The sequence below is a fragment of the Leucoraja erinacea genome, chromosome 20 (assembly GCF_028641065.1).
Source record: "Leucoraja erinacea ecotype New England chromosome 20, Leri_hhj_1, whole genome shotgun sequence".
NCBI lineage: Eukaryota > Metazoa > Chordata > Chondrichthyes > Rajiformes > Rajidae > Leucoraja > Leucoraja erinaceus.
The window spans coordinates 30044457-30064401 of record NC_073396.1 but is presented as its reverse complement, the minus strand read 5'-3'; the positions used below and the strand labels follow the sequence as shown (position 1 = coordinate 30064401).

At 41.6% G+C, this 19945-nt stretch overlaps 1 protein-coding gene across 6 annotated transcripts in view; it reads right to left on the bottom strand.

Annotated features, from left to right (window-relative positions):
- clec16a (C-type lectin domain containing 16A) overlaps positions 1 to 19945 on the bottom strand; it is a 178826-nt gene that overhangs the window by 86809 nt on the left and 72072 nt on the right. For 4 of the 6 annotated variants that reach the window (XM_055651761.1, XM_055651763.1, XM_055651762.1 and 1 more), the window contains 2 exons: positions 14565 to 14793; positions 2820 to 2946 (listed from right to left, as the gene is read on the bottom strand). In XM_055651761.1, coding sequence (XP_055507736.1) covers positions 2820 to 2946; positions 14565 to 14793 — 356 coding nt within the window. The remainder of the gene's footprint in view (positions 1 to 2819; positions 2947 to 14564; positions 14794 to 19945) is intronic. The other 2 variants (XM_055651766.1, XM_055651764.1) reach the window with 1 other exon arrangement.

The following is a 19945-nucleotide window of genomic DNA, read 5'->3' as shown; positions in this document are numbered from 1 at the left end:
CTTATGGGAATATAAAATAACTATATTCTAATACAGGTATACAGAAAACTGAAGTCTGAAAAGCACACCGTTATTTTGCTAAATATTCTTCTTATTACCTCCCCATTTAAAGTTCCTCTAATACAATTAATTTACACCTTGCTTTATCAAAGAATACTTCATTGTTAAATTTCTCATACTTTGTTACTGCAACAGCTTCCCAATAACAAACTTCATCTCTTGGTAATATGCCAATTTACTACCTTAAGAAAACACAGGTTTGAACAATCAGGTCCACATTGGCAGACTAATTCCTTCAGTCCTCTTCCTGTTTTCTTTATTTCCCAGCAGATTTTCTCCTGACAAATCCCATTTTGATTTCATTTGCCACTTACCTACACTATAATCCATTAACCTATTGTTGAGATTTGGAACCTTGGCAGAAACACATAGCTAGTCATGGAGATAACATGCTAGAGGTCAGCACTGAACCCAGCTCCCTGGAGTAGTGACAGAACAGCATTAACTGCTGCACCACCATTCTGCCCTTAAAGTAACATTGCTATGATTCCCTCTGATGAAAAGAATGGACATATATTGGGAATTTTAGGGACAACATCACAAATAATTTAAATTTGTGCCATTGTTTATTCATGCATAACACATTTCAAAAATGTATGTGGTGTATCTTCAGCAATATCCCACTAGTTTAACATTAATGTAATCAGACTAATGATAACCATATTACTATACTCCAACAGGCATGACAAAACACGGCACTACAAAATTACATTAAAAAAATCAAGATCTGATATCAACAAATACTTTGTTCCTTACCATTTATGACAAAAATACATTTGCTTTATTTAAAAAAAAAAATATATATATATATATATATATATATATATATATATATATATATATATATATATATATATATATATATATGTTTTAGAGATACAGCGCGGAAACAGACCCTTCGTCGCCCCAAGTCTGCACCGACTAGCGATCCCCGCACATTAACACTACTCTACACACACTGGGACAATTTTACACATACATCAAGCCAATTAACCTACACACTGTATGTCTTTGGAGTGTGGGAGGAAACAGAAGATCTCGGAGAAAACGAACGTGATCACGGGGAGAACGTACAGTGCCCTCTATAATGTTTGGGACAAAGACCCATCATTTATTTATTTGCCTCTGTACTCCACAATTTGAGATTTGTAATAGAAAAAAACGTGTTTAAAGTGCACATTGTCAGGTTTTATTAAATGGTATTTTTATACATTTTGGATTCATCATGTAGAAATTACAGCTGTGTTTTTACATAGCCCCCCCCATTTTCAGGGTACCATAATGTTTAGGGCATGGCTTCACAGGCGTTTGCAATTGCTAGGTGTGTTTAAATGCCCCTCTATTGCAGGTATATAAAAGAGCTCTCAACATCTAGTCTTTCCTCCAGTCTTTCCATCACCTTTGGAAACTTTTATTGCTGTTTATCAACATGAGGACCAAAGTTATGCCAATAAAAGTTAAAAAAAAGCCATTATGAGACTGAGAAACAAGAATAAAACTGTTAGAGACATCAGCCATACGTTAGGCTTGCCAAAATCAATTGTTGGAACATCATAAGAAGAAAGAGAGAACTGGTGAGCTTACGAATCGCCAAGGGACTGGCAGGCCAAGGAAGACCTCCACAGCTGATGACAGAATAATTCGCTCTATAATAAAGAAAAAAACCCCAAAGACCTGTCCGACACATCAGGAACACTCTTCAGGAGTCAGGTGTGGATTTGTCAATGACCATTGTCCACAGAAAACATCATGAACAGAAACACAGAGGCTACATTGCAAGATGCAAACTACTGGTTAGCCACAAAAATAGGATGGCCAAGTTACAGTTTGCCAAGAAGTACTTAAAAAAGCAACCACAGTTCTGGAAAAAGGTCTTGTGGAAAGATGAGACGAAGATTCACTTATATCAGAGTGATGGCAAGAGCAAAGTATGGAGGAGAGTATAGAATATAATTACCTTTATTATCATTCAGACCTAACGGTCTGAACGAAATTTCGTGCCTGCAGTCAAACATACAATAATAAACAACAACAAACTCAAATTAACATCCACCACAGTGAGTCCTCCAAACACCTCCTCACTGTGGTGGAGGCAAAAATCTTAGGGCTGCAGTCTCTTCCCTCCTCTTCTCCCTCTGCGCTGAGGCGATACCCCACCGGGCGATGGTACAACCAGTCCCGCGTCTCACCGAACCCTGCAAATGGGCCGGCTCAAACACTGCGGCCTGGGGTGGTCGAAGCTGCCGCCCTCCAGTCCAGCGGACGCAGCCGAGAAGGAACTGCCCAAGATCCAAAGCGTACCACCTCATCTGTGAAACACGGTGGTGGTGGTGGTGTTATGGCCTGGGCATGTATGGCTGCTGAAGGTACTGGCTCACTTTTCTTCATTGACGATACAACTGCTGATGCTAGTAGCAGAGCAAATTTTGAAATTGTATAGACACATCCTATCTGCTCAAGTTCAAACAAATGCCTCAAAACGCATTGGCCGGCAGTTCATTCTACAGCAAGACAATGATCCCAAACATACCGCTAAAGCAACAAAGGCATTTTTCAAAGCTAAAAAATGGTCAATTATTTTGAATAGTTATTTTTAAATATCCTAAATGGCAGACAAGTGCATGGAGAAGATTTGGCCATCCAGATATTATAGATCATTTCTGCTTTGGCTCTGTTCTGAGCCTTTTTAGAAGAAAACTCAATTTCCCACTCTGGTGAAAAAAAAATGTAACATTTCACAAATATAGAATTGAGCTTACCTTCTTCTTGGATTGTTAGTCCTTGTAGCAGCAGCAGTTTTCTCCTCATCTGTGGTATTCTGTTCCATCAAGCCTGAAATCTGGGAGCCCGATATCTTGCATCGCTCCATAATAACCATTTCAATTTCTTCAAACAAGAGAAACAAAACTTGCTTTTTAAAACTGACACTAAATACTATGTGCCAGGACAAATCTCAATCACAGAACAAAATCTAAATTTCTCGGGTCCAATGTGTTCTCTCTTCAAATATTATGAAAAGTCCAATTACAATACACAAATTTAAAATTAATAACGCTATTGAAAGAACAGTAGTTACACAAATTAGACACACAAATGTGTTAATGAAAGCCCAGCTACAATAATCATTAATAATTTTGACAATGGGAATATTGATAAATAGATTGTAATCAAATTTTATTGGATTGAAATGTTTGTTGGCTAGCAATTATTTGCCTGCCACTACAATTTTCCAGGAAATTGTTCATTTGCATTGTTATAAGGTAGAGTGTAATTAGTTTGATTTGTTGCCAATAGTTTATTAAATAACCATGTGAAAAGACTGTGACGTATAATTTCCAAATTCAAGGCTTCAGGATTCAGTAAAACAACTCCATCTTCGCAATACAATACCTTTCACATAAAAGATCCATCACTGACAGAATCAACTCTGAACAATTAAAACAATGGTTTAGAACAAAAACAACTCAACATTGTTGAGAATGAACTCCTTGGAATTATTCAGTGATTTTCCATAATTGCACTTGATCAAGATTCCACCAAAACATCGAACAGTACAGCACAAGAATGGGCTCTTCAGCCCACAATGCTTGTGCTGAACATGATGCCAAGGAAAACAGATCTCATCTGCCTGTACATGATCCTTACCCCTCTATTCCCTGCATATGTATATATATGTGCCTATCCAAAATCTGCTTAAACGCCACTATTGGATCTTGCTCCACCACCAGCCCTGGCAATGTGTACCCTCTGTGCAAAATACTTGCCAAGCACATCTTCATTAAACATCCACCCCATATCTCATAGCAATGCCCTCTAGTGGTGAACATTTTGTACCCTGGGGAAAAAAGGTTCTGAACATCTACCCCATCTATACATCTCATAATTTTATATACTTCTATCAATTCTCCCCCTCAACCTCTGACGTTCCAGACCAAACAATCCAAGTCTATCCAACCTCTCCCTGAAGCTGAAACCTTCCAATCCAGGTGGCATTACTAGACTCATCCTGTTTTTCTCTACCCTGAATACCCAATTTTTCTTGAATCTTTTCCAGAGTTTGATCCCATAGAAACATAGAAAATAGGTGCAGGACTAGGCCATTCAGCCCTTCGAGCCTGCACCGCCATTCAATATGATCATGGCTGATCATCCAACTCAGTATCCTGTACCTGCCTTCTCTCCATACCCCCTTTAGCCACAAGGGCCTTGTGTACTGGAACACATGGGCTGACCACAAGGATATCCCAAGCTGCCAGCTACTTGTCATTTTCAGTCTGTCAGAAACACTCCGACCTCCCCTTTTCTGGTCACTTTCTGATTATTTCTGATCCAATGAAACCCAACTGAAGCTTGAGAAAGAAACATCTCATCCCAGGTTCAGACAACCCTGTCAGCTGTTTTCAAGGTCGACATCAGAAAATCCTTCTTGAGAGTGAAGCCTCAGAAACCGTCCAGCCACGGTCTCAAAATCAGCACAGACCAACTGGCCAGAATTTTTGTGGACATCTTCAACCTCTCATTACTACGTCAAAGATCTCCACCTGCTCTAAAAGGACATCCATAATATCGGTGCCCAGGTGAAATGTCTCAACAACTACCAACCAGTGGTACTCAAGTTCACTATGATGAAAAGCTTCGAGAGGTTGTATACGACACAAATCAAATCCTGCCTCAATAATGACCCTCAGTTAGCCTACAGATCGACAGTGGATGCAATCACACAAACTCCCCCACACTGTGCGGGACCTCTTGGGCAATCGGAGCACATACACGTCAGGCTGCGGTTCATCAACTGTAGCTCAGTGCTCAACACCATCAGTCACTCTGTGTACACAGCTGAATTCCTCCAGTAGATTGTTTTTGCTCCAGATTCTAGCATGTATAGTTTCTTGTATTTCTTGCTGAAGGCACGTTTATTTTAAACTGAAGGTTTCCCCATAATTATATATAAGAAATTATTACTCCTTCAGGGCTGCATAGTAATAATGCATAAGCAGAGAAGATAGACTGCAGTATGCGGTCATCTACCATGGGTCTCTTGAGGATAGTAGCTGCTCAATCTACATTTGGTATTTCCACTGTAGAAGGAACCAAAGCTTAAAATGAACACCGTGTAGAAGATTATAGGAAGTGGACGTAAACTGTTTCACATATTATTTGCAGCTGTGGATAGTGCGACTGGAGCTGTGGGTTTTGCCATTGCTCATGGATGTGATGGCACAGGAAGCCGGGAGTGTTGGAGAAATAAGTAAAGTGTCCATGAGGTTATGGTTCACAAGTATAGTAGAATTAGGCCATTTGGCCCATTGAACAATGGCTGATCTCTACCTCCTAATCCCATTTTCCTGCTTTCTCCCCATAACCCTTGACACCCGTTCTAATCAAGAATTTGTCTATCTCTGCCTTAAAAATATCCACTGACAGCCTCTACAGCCCTCTGTGGCAATGAGTTCCACAGATTAACTACCGACTAAAGAAATTCCCCCTCACCTCCTTTCTAAAAGAGCGTCCTTTAATTCTGAGGTTAAGATCTCTGGTCCTAGACTCTCCCACCAGCTGAAATATCCTTTCCACATCCACTCTATCTATGCCTTTAATTCTTCTGCAAGTTTCCATGAGGTCCCCCCTCAACCTTCGCAACGCCAGCGAGTGGAGGCCCAGTATGGTCAAACGCTCATCATATGCTAACCCACTCATTCCTCGAATCAAATTTATAAACCTCCTCTGGACACTTTCCAGAACCAGCACACCCTTCCTCAGATACGGGACCCAAATTTGCTCAAAGTACATCAAATCAGGCTTGACCAGCTCCTTATAGAATCTCAACATTACATCTCTGCTTTTGTACTCCAGTCCTCTTGATATAAATGTGCCTTCCTTACTATCGAGCCGACTTGCAAATTAACCTTTTGGGAGTCCTGCACCAGCACCCAGGTCCCTTTGCACCTTCGATGTCTGGATTCTCTCCCCATTTATAAAATAATCTACGCCTTTATTCTGATTATCAAAATCCTTGACTCCGCACTTTGCAACACTGAATATAGGTATGTTACAAAACCTACCTGAATCGTGGCTGAGCATCTGCACCACCCCTTGTGTGTGATTTTGGCGCTGTTTAGAGGGGGCGGGTTTAAAACGCGATTTTTACTAGGCTGTTGCAATCGAAAATGTTCAGCCTAGTAAATCATTAACGGAAAATCGCTGAAAGACCCCGTTGCAATAGGTATTATTAGTTTTTATGGCCTTGTATAATAGTTATAGTAGTTTAAAAATCACTCTCTAAACTCGCAACCTCTCGCAGCCCCAGGGTTTTATAAAGCAAACAATTAAAGGTATGTACCTTATTTTTACATTAAATGGGGCATGTATATAACCCTGTTATTAAAGTTTTCTATAGCGAGTAGCTCATTTTGGGCTCTTTATATCCCGCAGTATTTTTCTGGGCATTTGAGGGCACAAATCCAGCGCAATGTGAACGTTCTAAACCAGCGCGTTCCACATGAACCCACTAGAAAGCCGATTTAAATTGACTTTAATTTACAGCAATTGAACACTAAATTCCTTCCATTTGGCCTATAAATTGATGTAAATGAGATTTTAAAATCATGTTTTATTGTGAATTATTTGTGAATATTATTTGGACACTTGGGCTATTTAAAAATGTTAATCATTTACTAAGAAATGGATAGATGTTTAGATCTAGTAAATTGAAGTTTGAAATTAGCTACAATTGGGTAACTAACTAATTATATGCTTTAATTTCAGGTCATCCAAGTTAGATTATTTTATATTTGTTTCAGAATGGTTCAATCTATGATAACTGAAAATTTCATTCAGTTCTCTTAATTTTTAAGAAGGTTATGTGCTTTTGACTGTCCACGATCACAGCTTTTTTGTTATGTCCATAGAAAATCAATAGGGAACAAGATGCTAATTTCCGAGTATGAAAATGGCCATAACGTTTTTATTACTTGAGATATGAAAGTGAATTAGGTGTCAAATTAAACTTATTGTTATGCTTTATCTGATGGGATAAATTGCAGACTTGATTTTTTTAATCTCAAAATTTTGTAACATTGCTACTGAATATCACCTGCCACTCTCTGCCCACTCTCCTAACCTGCCCAAGTCCTTCTCCAGAGTCCTTGCAGGGTCTTTCCAAAAATTGAAGGACCCACACTTGGCACAGTGGCAGGATCGTACTGTGGGTAGCGAAAACTTACCCGACAAGTAGGAAGGAAAATTAAATTGAAGGGAAAGACAAGGAATGGTGGGTAAAATTTGGAACATTGGGAAATGTTTAGGACGTGTATAAAATCATGAGAGGAACAGATAGGGTAGATGCACAGTCTCTTGTCCAGAATAGGTGAATAGTGGACCAGAGGACATAGATTTAAGGTGAAGGGGAAAAGATTTAACAAGTATCTGAGGAGTAACATTTTCACACAAAGGGAGGTGGGTGTGTGGAACAAGCTGCCAGAGGAGGTAGTTAGTACTATCCCAATGATTAAGAAACAATTAGACAGGTACATGGATAGGTCAGGTTTGGAGGTATATGCACCAAACACAGGTAGGTGGGACTAGTGTATATGGCACTTGTTGGCTGGTGTGGGCATGTTGGGCTGTATCACTCTATGACTCCATGACAAGCAGCATTAAAGTGGCTGAACAACAAGAAACTTTTTATAAGCACATGAACATTAGAGAATTTACTTCAAACCTTTCATCTGGATCAACTGAAAGGTCTTGACCTAGAGCGTCAACTGCCCATTTCCCTCCACTGATGCTGCCTGACCCACTGATTTCCTCCAGCAGCTGTTGTTGGCTTCATAGCTTCAAAACTCACTTTCACCCAAGCAAGCTATTATATCAGACCGTCTCCAAAACTGTGCGCTATTCAACCTGTGCCATCAAACCCAACATGCACTAAAGACCAACACCTACACTAAAGACCAATTATATTATATCCATAAACTACTTGGTGCATATGGTTTAAAATAGGTTGAAGAGAAGTGATTGTATAGCCAAGACCATTCAGCTAGACCAGGTGCAAGGTGTTGACCTGAAATTTTGACTGTGCTTGGAGTGTCTGCCGTGCTTCAGCTGCCATGCGCAGCGCCCTGGGAGCTTCTTCGAAGACCAGAAACCATGAGGATGGAGCTGGCGATGGTGACGGACATGACGGGTGAGGAACAAGACCGGTAGAGGAGGGGTCTGGTTTACTGCGCCCTCAAGGTCTGGGGCACAAAGGTGGACGGGCGAGGAGAGGAGCATCGGTTCACTGGTCGATCCACACGTCCAAGGGAAGGCTGCAATTGGAGGCCCCTAGCAACCTGCGACTTGCTTGGCACGAACACTGCTCACAATACCGAGAGCACGGACTGGACTTTGACAAATACGCCAAAACATGGCATCTCTTACATGCAGGATCAGTGGACTAAGTGGCGGCGCTGTTAACAGCTGCGGCTCGCCTGCAGTCCGCCTGTCTTTACTTTTTTCTGTTGTTTTTTTTGTCTTGTTTTGGTTAAGTTTTAGATTGTTGGGTTGTGTTAGAGGGGGTGAAACATGTTCTCTGTCTCTTCCTTCGGGGGAATGCGACTTTTTCGTGTCGTATCCTCCTTCTCTGCCTCCGTCTGCGCTGAGGCCTAATGGCGGAGCTGGCGGCCTCCAACCTGCGACCGACCCCGAGGCTCCGGAGGCAGAGCCAGCCAGGACTTACCAACGAGAGGCTGGCCGTCTTCGGGGCTAAGGCAGCGGTGGCCCGACTTGCTGGTGCAGCGTTCTGGCTTTCGGCGGCAGCCTGGAGCTGATGCAGCGGGGCTCGGAGCTGAGATTGCGGGACCCGGAGCTGGGGCGGCGGCCCCTAGAGCGGAGACTGTGGGACCTGGAGCGGCGACTGCGGGACCTGGAGCAGCGACTGCGGGACCCGGAGCTGGGGCAGCGGCCCGGGGCGGAGACTGTCGGACCCGGAGCGGAGACTGCGGGACCCGGAGCTGAGGCGGCGGCCCTGAGCTGGGGCAGCGGCCTGGAGCGGAGACTGCGGGACCCGGAGCTAGGGCGGCTGCCCGGAGCTGATGCTGTGGCGGGCTGTCTCGGAGCGGAGACGGCGTTCCGGCTTTCGGCGGCGGCGACATCACCACGGAGGTCCGCTGGACTGGAGAGCGGCATCTTCGGCCTGGATCGATCGCCTCAGCGCAGAGGGAGAACAAGGAGGGAAGAGACGGAGACTTTGCCTCCATCACAGTGAGGATGTGCTTGGTGAACTCACTGTGGTGGATGTTTAATTTGTGTTTATTGTATGTTTTCTTATTATTGATTCTGTGTATGACTGCAGGCAACATAATTTTGTTCAGACCAAAAGGTATACTATCTATCTATCTATCTATCTATCTCTGAACAATTTTGCTAATCGGGGATGTGCTTAGAAGGCACTCTCTGGATTGTTTATAAAAAAATAATTTTACTGTGCGTTTTTACCTTGCACATGTGACAATAAAAGTCCCATTGAACCATTGTATGTTTGTTTCTTCTTGCCCAAGCTGGAAAAGCTCCAGTCAGTTTCCAGTATTTCATTCTCCAATTTACTGAACTCATAAAATCGTTTCCCTATAACCCATTTAAAATCATTTGCATCTTGTAGTTTATGAATATAATAGTACTCAAAATTATTGACTTTGACTGCATAGTAACATTAGTAGTCATGGAAGTTACTTTTTCAAATTAATCCCTCTGGAAACCACAACACATTGTAGAACGTAACATACTGTCAGCATTAATTAACGAGTTAATGCATCGAGTCATGCAAGGCACAAAGATGCACTTGTATAAGATGGCATATTCGCAAATACTAAAAGCAATGTCACTGGAGATCCATTAGCTTGATATTCCACTATTAAATTAAAACGCTTTTGAAATGACATGGTTCATTTGGAACAGCAGACCCACAAAATAAACAGTTGCCCTTGAAGGGTCCCAACCCAAAAGATCGACTATACATGTCCTCCACAGATGCTGCCTGACCTGCTGAGTCACTCCTGCATTTGCATTCTATGTAAAATTCCAGCACTTATAGTTCCATGGTCTACTAGTTGCCATTTATGCCAGCTAACTAATGATCAATTCTACAAAGCTTGTGGATTCATGTAATACCTGGTGTTCTTTTCTAAATTTGGAAGCAAACCTCCAAAAGAAAAGGTAATAAAACCACTGGGTGAGAGTCCAACTAAGAATCAAATTATTAACAGAAAATGGAAGAGTGCAGCAAGGGTGTTCACTGTAGCTACAAATGTATAATGTAATATCCATAATACACAACATTCGGGATTTGTTTAAATTTTAAGATATTTTACTAACTGCTCATTCAGATGGTCAGAAGTGTTGACTATAACTAAATCAATGTTTGACTCATTTCTAAGGTTACCCAATCAGACATGTGGAAGTACTTGAGTATGGAAAACAATAACCTGACTTCAGATATACTTTTTTTTTTAATTTCTTAATTAAAATTCACAGAAAATCTTTGCTTTGCTGATAGTCTTCAAAATATAGATCAGCTAATATATTGGACAGTGACATGAGCTGCAAACTGGAAAGGGTTTTAATCAACTCTACGTTCTCTAATTTGCAAATCTAACCATCTTCAAACTATTACATAAAATATCCCAAATTAAGTCAAGCGTTTTTTTGCATTTACCCGCAAGGAGGAAGTTGATATAATTTTATATGTGTTATTCGTTTAATTCATGGGTATGTATTTCATAGAGGCTTCCTGTAATAAAACAATGAAGGATGGACATTACAACTACCAATCATTCATGTGGCACGTTACCAGTCTCATTTCGATAGTTTAATAGATTATCATCTCTCCTCAGAAGGAATATAATCTGTATAAATATGCTTTCAATGCTTTTAACTCCTTGTAAATAGATGCAGGAGAGTCCAGAGCAAAAGATGAATTCAGTTTCTCAACTGCGAATAACAAGTAGCAGCAGATTTGGTCCCTTGATGATAAAAGCTGCTGAATTTGTTATCCTTATCCAATGTTTTTTTTTTACAATAAATAGACAATATGTAAAAATTAATGACTAAGGGATATCTTTCGAAAACAAACTGCCATTTATCAGGTACTTTGCTGATTTCACATGAAAACTTATACTTACGTGCCTAATAAATAATTATCGATTAATCTACAGTACCTTCAGATTTACTTGACCATCTTGAACCAGTTGAATCGATAAATCAAGGGAAAAAAAAATTAAGATCTAAGAGCATTTACACCTCACTGATTGTTGATAATGGACGCTGAAAGCAGAAATAAAATTGAACAGAAGAGGCTGAAGATGAAATTGCTCCAACTTTTGCCCCACTTCTATCCCCTCCCCCCACCCTTCTTACAAATCTAGACTGAATCTCCCTCACTCTCCGAAACATCCAGAAATCATAACAATGTAAATGCAATTTAGTTTAAATCAAGATAAGTAGATATTAGTACAAAAAAAGACACAATAAAACCTGGTTATGAACAAAATCAAATGTAATTTACAATTACATATATAAGATGTGTTAACCAGTTTAAGAAGTGAATTAAAAAAAGAGGGGGGCAAATCTTTGAACTATCCAATATACCCAAATATAGAAATATCTTTCACTATTACTGCTAAGGTTTATACCAATAAAGAATAATAATACTACTTGTGCAAAAGTGATGACAGGCTAGACTAAGTACCTTATAACGAAAAAGCATCCTGCGCTAAGATGGAGTATTGATATTTCAATTTAGCCTAATGAGGCAAAATATAAGGAAATTATCTTAAAAAATTATCATTTTATCCTGAATTCATCAATTGATTTCCACTGGTGATTTATTGGAACTTCAATTTATTCGAACATCAATAATTCGCTTTGAAATTGCTTATCGGGAAGCTACTCTTCAAAGCGAGGACAACCTGTGGTCATCTATGTAAAATTGCCAAAGTACAAGATAAACTCAGAAGGAAAGTATAATTCAGAAGGGCGGCATGGTGGTGCAACTGTAGAGATGCTGCCTTACAGCGCTTGCAGTGCCAGAGACCCGGGTTCGATCCCGACTACGTGTGCTCTCTTTACGAAGTTAGGGCATTCTCCCCGTGACCTGCGTGGGTTTTCTCCGGGATCTTCGGTTTCCCACCCTCCAAAATTGGCTTGGTAAATGTAAAAATTGCCCCTAGTGCGTGTGGGATACTGTTAACGTGCGGGGATTGCTGGTCGGCGCGGACTTGCTGGGCCAAAGGGCCTGTTTCCGTGCTGTATCTCTAAACTAAACTCAAAATATCTTTAGGCTGCGTGCTTAGTCTCATGCTCTATGGGTTTTACACCCATGACTATGTGGCTAAGCACAACTTCAATGTCATCTATAAATTTATCAGCAACACTACTCTGGTTGGCTGGTTAACGAGTGATAATGAGTCAGTGTACACGAGATGGAACACCTGAATGTGGTACCACAATAACAACCTCTTGCTCAAAGTCAACAAGACCACATAACTATTCCTTGACTTCAGAAAGGAGAAGTTAGGAGACTTTTCATTGATGGGTCGGTGATGGAGAAAATTAAACGCTTCAAATTCGGATTAACATCTCTGATGACTTGTTACAGGCCTGTATGTAAATGTGATCACCAAGAAGATGTGTCAGAACTTCTATTATTTTAAGTTTAAAAATAAATTTGGCATGTCACCAAATACCCTTAACAAACTTCTATTGAAGAGGGTATCCTGACTGGATATATCATGGCCTAGTATAAAAATGCCAATGCCCTGGAACAGAATAGGCTGCAGAGTACATAGCCCTGACTATCATAGGCACAGCCCTCTCCTTTATCAAAATCACCTACATGAAGCACTGGCTCAAGAACACAGCATCTATTATCTACCATCCAGCCCATGCCCTCCGTAAGTACCAATTTAATTGTTCTATTTTGGTATGCATGACAATTAAACACTCTTGACTTGACTCTCAACTCTTCTCAATTTAATCTACTATTCCATTGGAGACAACATTCAGAAGCCTGTAGTCATACACTATTCGGAGGGGGAACAGCTACTGTCTTACAACTATTAGATTCATGAACCAACACGTTTAACCCTAATCGTACCTGGACAATAGAACAGTATGGATGACCTCTTGCACTACCATGAGCTTGTTTCTTTTCTCTAATTGTGTTTTGCACAAATGCATTTTAAGCACGATTTGTTTTAATTGGCTTGAAGAACATTAAAGGCGACTTGACGACACAGAATATCATGGCAAATTGCAAATGTGGCGAGCGTTGAATTGCTCAGCTGAAAATTGCACAAACATTAACGAAAGAGAAATGCAGAGTAGCAGGGAAACACACAAACATAAGACTCACTGTTCCTGAAAAGATCAGTATAAACAACGCCACATCTTAAGTGATTATAACTTTATCTTCAAAGTTAGAGAATGATATGTGCTAGGATATATAACTAGCTAGGGATATACAAACCTGCATTAATGGGCAGAAAGGGTATTACATTTATAAAGCCAGGAAAAAAAAAAAGCAATGTTGGAAGTATGGAAATTCTTGGCTACATTTGAATAGTTTATAACTGTTGTAACGTAGGAAGGAAATAATCCTTGAGGAAATATGATACTTTATTCATACCTTTACTACCAATTGCTGAAACAACTAATTCCTATTTCAGATTCATTGTTGGTCTTTCCCCTACCACCTGTCACAATGCAGTACAGTCATACAGGGACAAGGATAATATTAATGTCAGCCAGGAGAGGCAGAAAACAGCAGATTCCGACTCAAATAACTAGACAAGGGAAATCATGGCATTAGAGGCACCAGTCAAAGACATGCAACTTGGATCAAAGGTACCAAATATTAACGCAACTGTTCACATATAGCAAAAGAGAAATTGCACAAATCAGCTTTGCAGACATATAAAAGCAGAATGGCAAGACCAATTGCGAGTGATGCCCCAGCAGACAACAAAACACATCAAATAAATATTTCTAAATACGCTTTGAACACCTCCAAACTTTTCAGTCCTGCAGATAAAATATAAATGCTTGCTGTAGGACATAATAATCTATTCTATTAAGTGAAAATAAGGCTGATCCTAACTTGTAGGGAAGAATATTATGCCCAAGGCAAACTCATTTTTTGGCAATTAGGCAATTGCAACTTCAAAGAATATTCTCTAAATGTCTGTACCTTATTTTTTTTCCCTCTTTATAACCACAGGTGCACGTCTGCTCAAAAATAGATATGCCGGCAACAATTTCTCCTATTCTCCTCAAACTACAACAGCAAAGATCCTGTACTGTCGACCCCTTCAAAATGTGCACTTCACCATGATATTAAAAACATTACAATTCTCAAAATATTTTTGGATTTTATACATTTCTATACACTTTAGCAAATATATTGAATAATCACTGGATTGTAGGAAAGTGAGGGGAACCATCAGTCTGTTTGTTCATGCAACACTCACCTTCAGTCTCCCCACTTGTCTTGTTGCCTTTTGCACTAGAGTCTGTACCTTTCAGCCTTTCAGTGTCATCTTCCTTGTCGTCTATCCCCTTCTCCTCTTCGTCTTCTTCGCCCACATTTTTATAGTTTGGCCTTTTCTGCACTCTCTTTCTCCCCTTGTGTCGACTAATCTCAAGAGATCTTTCCAACGTTTCCACAGGTTTGGTGAAACATCGAATACTTGCGGACATCTATAAAGAATAAATCAAAAATAGCAAAAAAATGTGGTGAAAGCTCTTAAATGTCAGATTAAACAAAAACATGCTCACAAATTTACTAATCATTTGCTAAAAACTGTATGGGTATTTTTAACATCATCGTTGGTATATTGGCACAAAGTAACAATGAAGTTCAGAAATATAACAATCTATACAGGACTAGTAGTTACATTGCATGAAGAATGATTAACACGTTTTTATAATAGTTACTGTCCATTACTTTTATTAATGTGACAATCTACAATGTGACAATGTTAAAATCTGAGCATTTATGTTAAAAGCCAGAAGCTTGCAATTTATTGTTTTTAGTTTTAAAAACCTGAAGTATCTCTAACTATGATTGTGAGAGTTTACCATAATTAGTTTGTTCTTGGAATAACTGGATATAATTCCCATTTATGGAAACAATAAAAAAATATTCCATATTTATACAGGAAAACATTTTGTAGTGTCAGCAAATGTAATACGCAATGGCAAAAAGTTAAGATATTACAGAGGAGCTAACAAGAACAGAAATTGACACATTAATATTATATGTTAGGCTATTGATGCAACCAAAATGATGTGGAGCACTCCAAGAAGAATCTACAATAAACAAAGCAAAGTCCAAAAATAATATTTTGCTCAGCAATACCAATATTACCAGTAAAACCACTGTATCACTAGCCAGTTATTGGACCCATTAAAATGCATTTCCCTGTTGCAAGCAGTCACAGCTTGGGCTCTGCCCAAACCACAGAATCCAGGCCCTCATTACTGTGGCTCTCAGGAGACTAGCAGACTGTGCTTTGGGTCAGAATTCATCACGCATAGGTTGTCTGCTCTAGGTGTATTGTTAAATTTGTGAGCCTGATGATTGAACAGTGACCTCCATAATGTTTGGGACAAAGACCCGTCATTTGTTTATTTGCCTCTGTACTCCACAATTTGAGATTTGTAATAGAAAAGGCAATTTTTATACATTTTGGTTTCACCATGTAGAAATTACAGCAGTGTTTATACATAGTAGTCATGTTTAGTATTTTGCATATCCTTTACATGCAATGACTGCTTGAAGTCTGCGATTCACGGACGTCACCAGTTGCTGGGTGTCTTCTCTGGTGATGCTCTGCCAGGCCTGTATTGCAGCCATCTTCAGCTTATGCTTGTTTTGGGGGCTAGTCCCCTTCAGTTTTCTCTTCAGCATATAAAAGGCATGCTCAATTGGGTTCAGATCGGGTGATTGACTTGGCCACTCAAGAATTGATCGTTTTTTAGCTTTGAAAAACTTTGTTGCTTTAGCAATACGTTTGAGATCATTGGCTTGCTGTAGAATGAACCGCCAGCCAATGGGTTTTGAGGCATTTGATTGAACGTGCAGATAGGATGTGTCTATATACTTCAGAATTCATTGTGCTACTACAGGTGCACAACCTTTTATCCGAAAGCCTTGGGACCAGACACCTTTCGTAATTCAGAATTTGTCGGTCTTCGGAATGGAAATTTTTTTGCGTCGATTTTAATGGCTGGCTCAGTGGTAGTATGCTCGGCTCATATCCGCAAGGTCGCGAGATTGCGCCTTGATCCCGGCAGAAGAAGTTGGAGCGGGGCTGGGCTGGGCTGCTGCTGGCTGTGGGTCTCTGGGATCTCTGTGCTTGCGGTGGGCCTGGTGGTCGACGTCCAATTGGTCCTGACGTCTCCGGTGACTGCACTGACCTGCAGCCATCGCCGTCGTGAAGACAGTACAAAGCCCCCACGCCGGTGCAATGAGCGGGGAGCTGGAGAGGGGAGGGAAGGGGTCACACACATGGCCTGGAAGCAGAGGGGTGGAGGTGGGGTGAAACTGAAGGGAGCGACAATTTGCTGCTGCCTGCACGCTGAGTTAAAAAGTTCCCACGCAAGACTCACTATACACTGTGTATCGTGAGTCTACCGTGGGAACATTTTAACTCAGCGGGCAGGTAGCAGCATATTGTCAATTATTAACCCTCCCGCGCAATATACCCTCACCTCACCTCTTTTATGAATGGGGATTTAGTTCCCCTTTCTTCGAGGACCGACCGGAGGTTCCGCTGTCACCTCTGCGGGCCGCCCTCGGTGAACGTTTTCAAGGACCTTTCTTCAAGGACCGAAAAAATGGCCGCTATTCGGAGCTTTTCGTTATTTGGATCGTCGGATAAAAGGTTGTGCACCTGTACTATTAGCAGTTGTATCATCAATGAAGATAAGTGAGCCAGTTCCTTCACCAGCCATACATGCCCAGGCCATAACTCCCCACAGCCCCACAATTATTATTTGATATAATTGTGCATTTTAGTAGCCATTAATTTTACACCTCCGCCTCTATCCAGATTAATATGACGACTTTCATCGACTCCGTACCAAGCCATTTACACTAGGGATTACTACATTACCAGAATCACGTTTGCCTCACAATATCAAAAACGCACATAGTTTGCTGGCAGGATTATTTAAACATCACTTCATAACTGGAAATGTGTCTAAGTGACTAACTCCCATCTTCCTGTGTTGGAGCACCTGGCCTCTGCTCGGCAACCACCCTCAATAGCAAGCCGAGATGTAAAACCACATCCTGTCACAATCTATTCAACTAGATCTGGAACAAGTGAGTTTTAAATTAAAAAACCCCTCCAATTTTGAGAATTTGGAATCAAGAAATGGGCAATAAAAACGGGAAATGGGAGGCGGTGCCTACCCAAGACTACCAAATAACATCAGAAAGCTACTTTTACAAGCTTCGATACAGAGAAGTCTCAAGTAGTTTATTCTGAACAGTTCCCAAAAAACCCAGCTGTGGGAAGCAGCCCTACCACGAGTACATTTGTATTTCAGATGCAGAATTATTTAAGTGACATTCTACAAAATCAGAGTTGTATAGCACAGAAGCAATTACATGCTTATCTTTTTGCCCATCTACTGCAATCCCATTTGCCTGCATTAGGACAAGGAGGGAGATAGGGGGGGGGGGGGGGGGGGGGGGGGGAGGGGGGGGGGGGGGGGGGGGGGGGGGGGAAGGATGGGGGGGAGGGAGGGGGGGTTAGGTATAGGGGATTGGGAGGGGAGAAAGAGAGGGGCTGGGGGGGGGGGGGGGAGGGAGAGGGAGATGGGGGGGGGGGGAAGGGGGATGATGGGGGGGGGGGAGGATGGGGGGGAGGGGGGGAGAGGAGGGAGAGGGGGGGGAAGGGAGATGGGGGGGGGGAGGAGATGGGGGGAGGGGGATGGGGGGGGGGGGGGGGAGGGGGGGGTGGGAGATGGGGGGGGGGAGAGATGCCTCTCACTCCCACCCTCTCTACCCTCCCTCCACCTCGCTACCCCCTCCCTATCTACCCCTCACTTCCACCCCCTCTAACCCCCTCCACTACACTTCCCCCCCTTCCCTCTCTACCCCCTCCCTCTCTGCTCCCCCCCTCTCCCTCCACCTCCACACTCCTAAACCCCTCTCCCTATTCCTCCCCCTCTCCCTACTCCCCTCTCTCTACCCCCTCCCCCCCCACTACTACCCTCCCTCCCTCTCTACTCCCCTCCCCTCCCTGTCCCTCTACCCCTCCCCCCCCACATCCCCCCTCCCTCTGCTCCCCCTCCCTCTCCACCCCTTTCCCTCTCCCTCTCCCTCTACCCCCCCCCCCTCCAACTCTGCCCCACCCCCTCCTTCTCTAACCCCCCCCCCCTCTCTCTTCCATTGGGGGAACGGCTTGTGTTGGGGGAACGGGTGCGTGGTGGAATCTTGTGTTGTGGGGAGCAGACCCAACAGGTCTAGTCTTGGTCTAGTCACCTTTAAATCTCCTACCATTCAACTTCGCCCTCTTGCTTGTCATAGTGCTACCAAGGGAAAACATATTTTGACTATGTACCTTATTTATGCTTCCCATAAAATTATATACTTCCCATATTAAATGCTATATCAATTTATCCCTCTTTCCCCGTCACTCCAGGGAAATTACGCTTGACCTTCTCCAATGTCTCCCTGTAAATAAAGTCCTCAATACAGGAGACATCCTGGGGGTGAATCTTCTCGGTTCACTTCTGCGTAACCACATCCTTTCTAAAGTTTGCTAATTTCTAAAAATTATTTGATAATAAATTTAGAAAAGGGATAGGCACAATCTTCCATAAAGTAGAAATGCCGCAAAAAAGTGTCAATCATGTTCAGCAGAAATACCAATACAGCTGGTCTATATTTGCATGGGTGGTGCAAGTAACCATTTTCACTTGGTGTACGGTAAGTAAATTTGTATCTCTAACAGTAGTGGTTTGATCTCATGCAGTTTTCTGGTAAAACAGAGTTATAACAGTAAGTCTGGTGCTCTTTACAGGAAAGAGAAAGTAGGTTACAAGCCCAACAAGTCCAATTCAGGTATAATCTTACCACACATCAATTATTCAGGAAACAACTGGCGACACTTCTCACCAAACAGGAAGAAAGGTGTTTCAACAGCCAATACCAAAGAGAATTTATTTTAACCTCCACAACAGTTGTTATTATCATGGCACCAAAGTAAGAAATGGTGCAAATGTAGTTTTTATTTTGTAACACATCTAATCAGAAGAATTTTTACCAAATAAACACTCACAATGTATAAGAAATCTAGTCAATAAACCCAATGAAAACTTGGCCATTCTTAAAAGCAGATTAACCCCAAAAGACAAAACTTTATTGAAATTTTAAGAACACAAATGTGCCACATTTTATATTTAGACTATTAAAGGGAAAGAAGGAGCACTACTAATTTTGTTTTGTAACCAAAAAAAATAAAAAAATACTTCAACACTTGCACAGGTGCCATTTATTATGAGCCCTCTTTATGAGAATACAGCTGGAGCTGCGGCTGAATATCTTCAGGATTGTCCGTGAGTGACAGAGATAGGAGCTGTAATGCAGTAGTCACACCAAAAGTATAGGCTAAAAGTAGATGGGTGACAACCAGGAAAGGAAGTAGGCAGAGGCACAGCGGGGAATGGTGACGGCAGACAGTGATAATCACATGAGACTCATTAGTCAAGGGGGGGGGGCAGACAGGAGATTCTGTGGCTACAAGCATGACTCTAGTTTGGTGTGTTGCCTTCCTGATGCCAGTGTACAAAATGTCTCAGTCGCTGTAGAATATTATCAAGGGGAGGGGTTGAG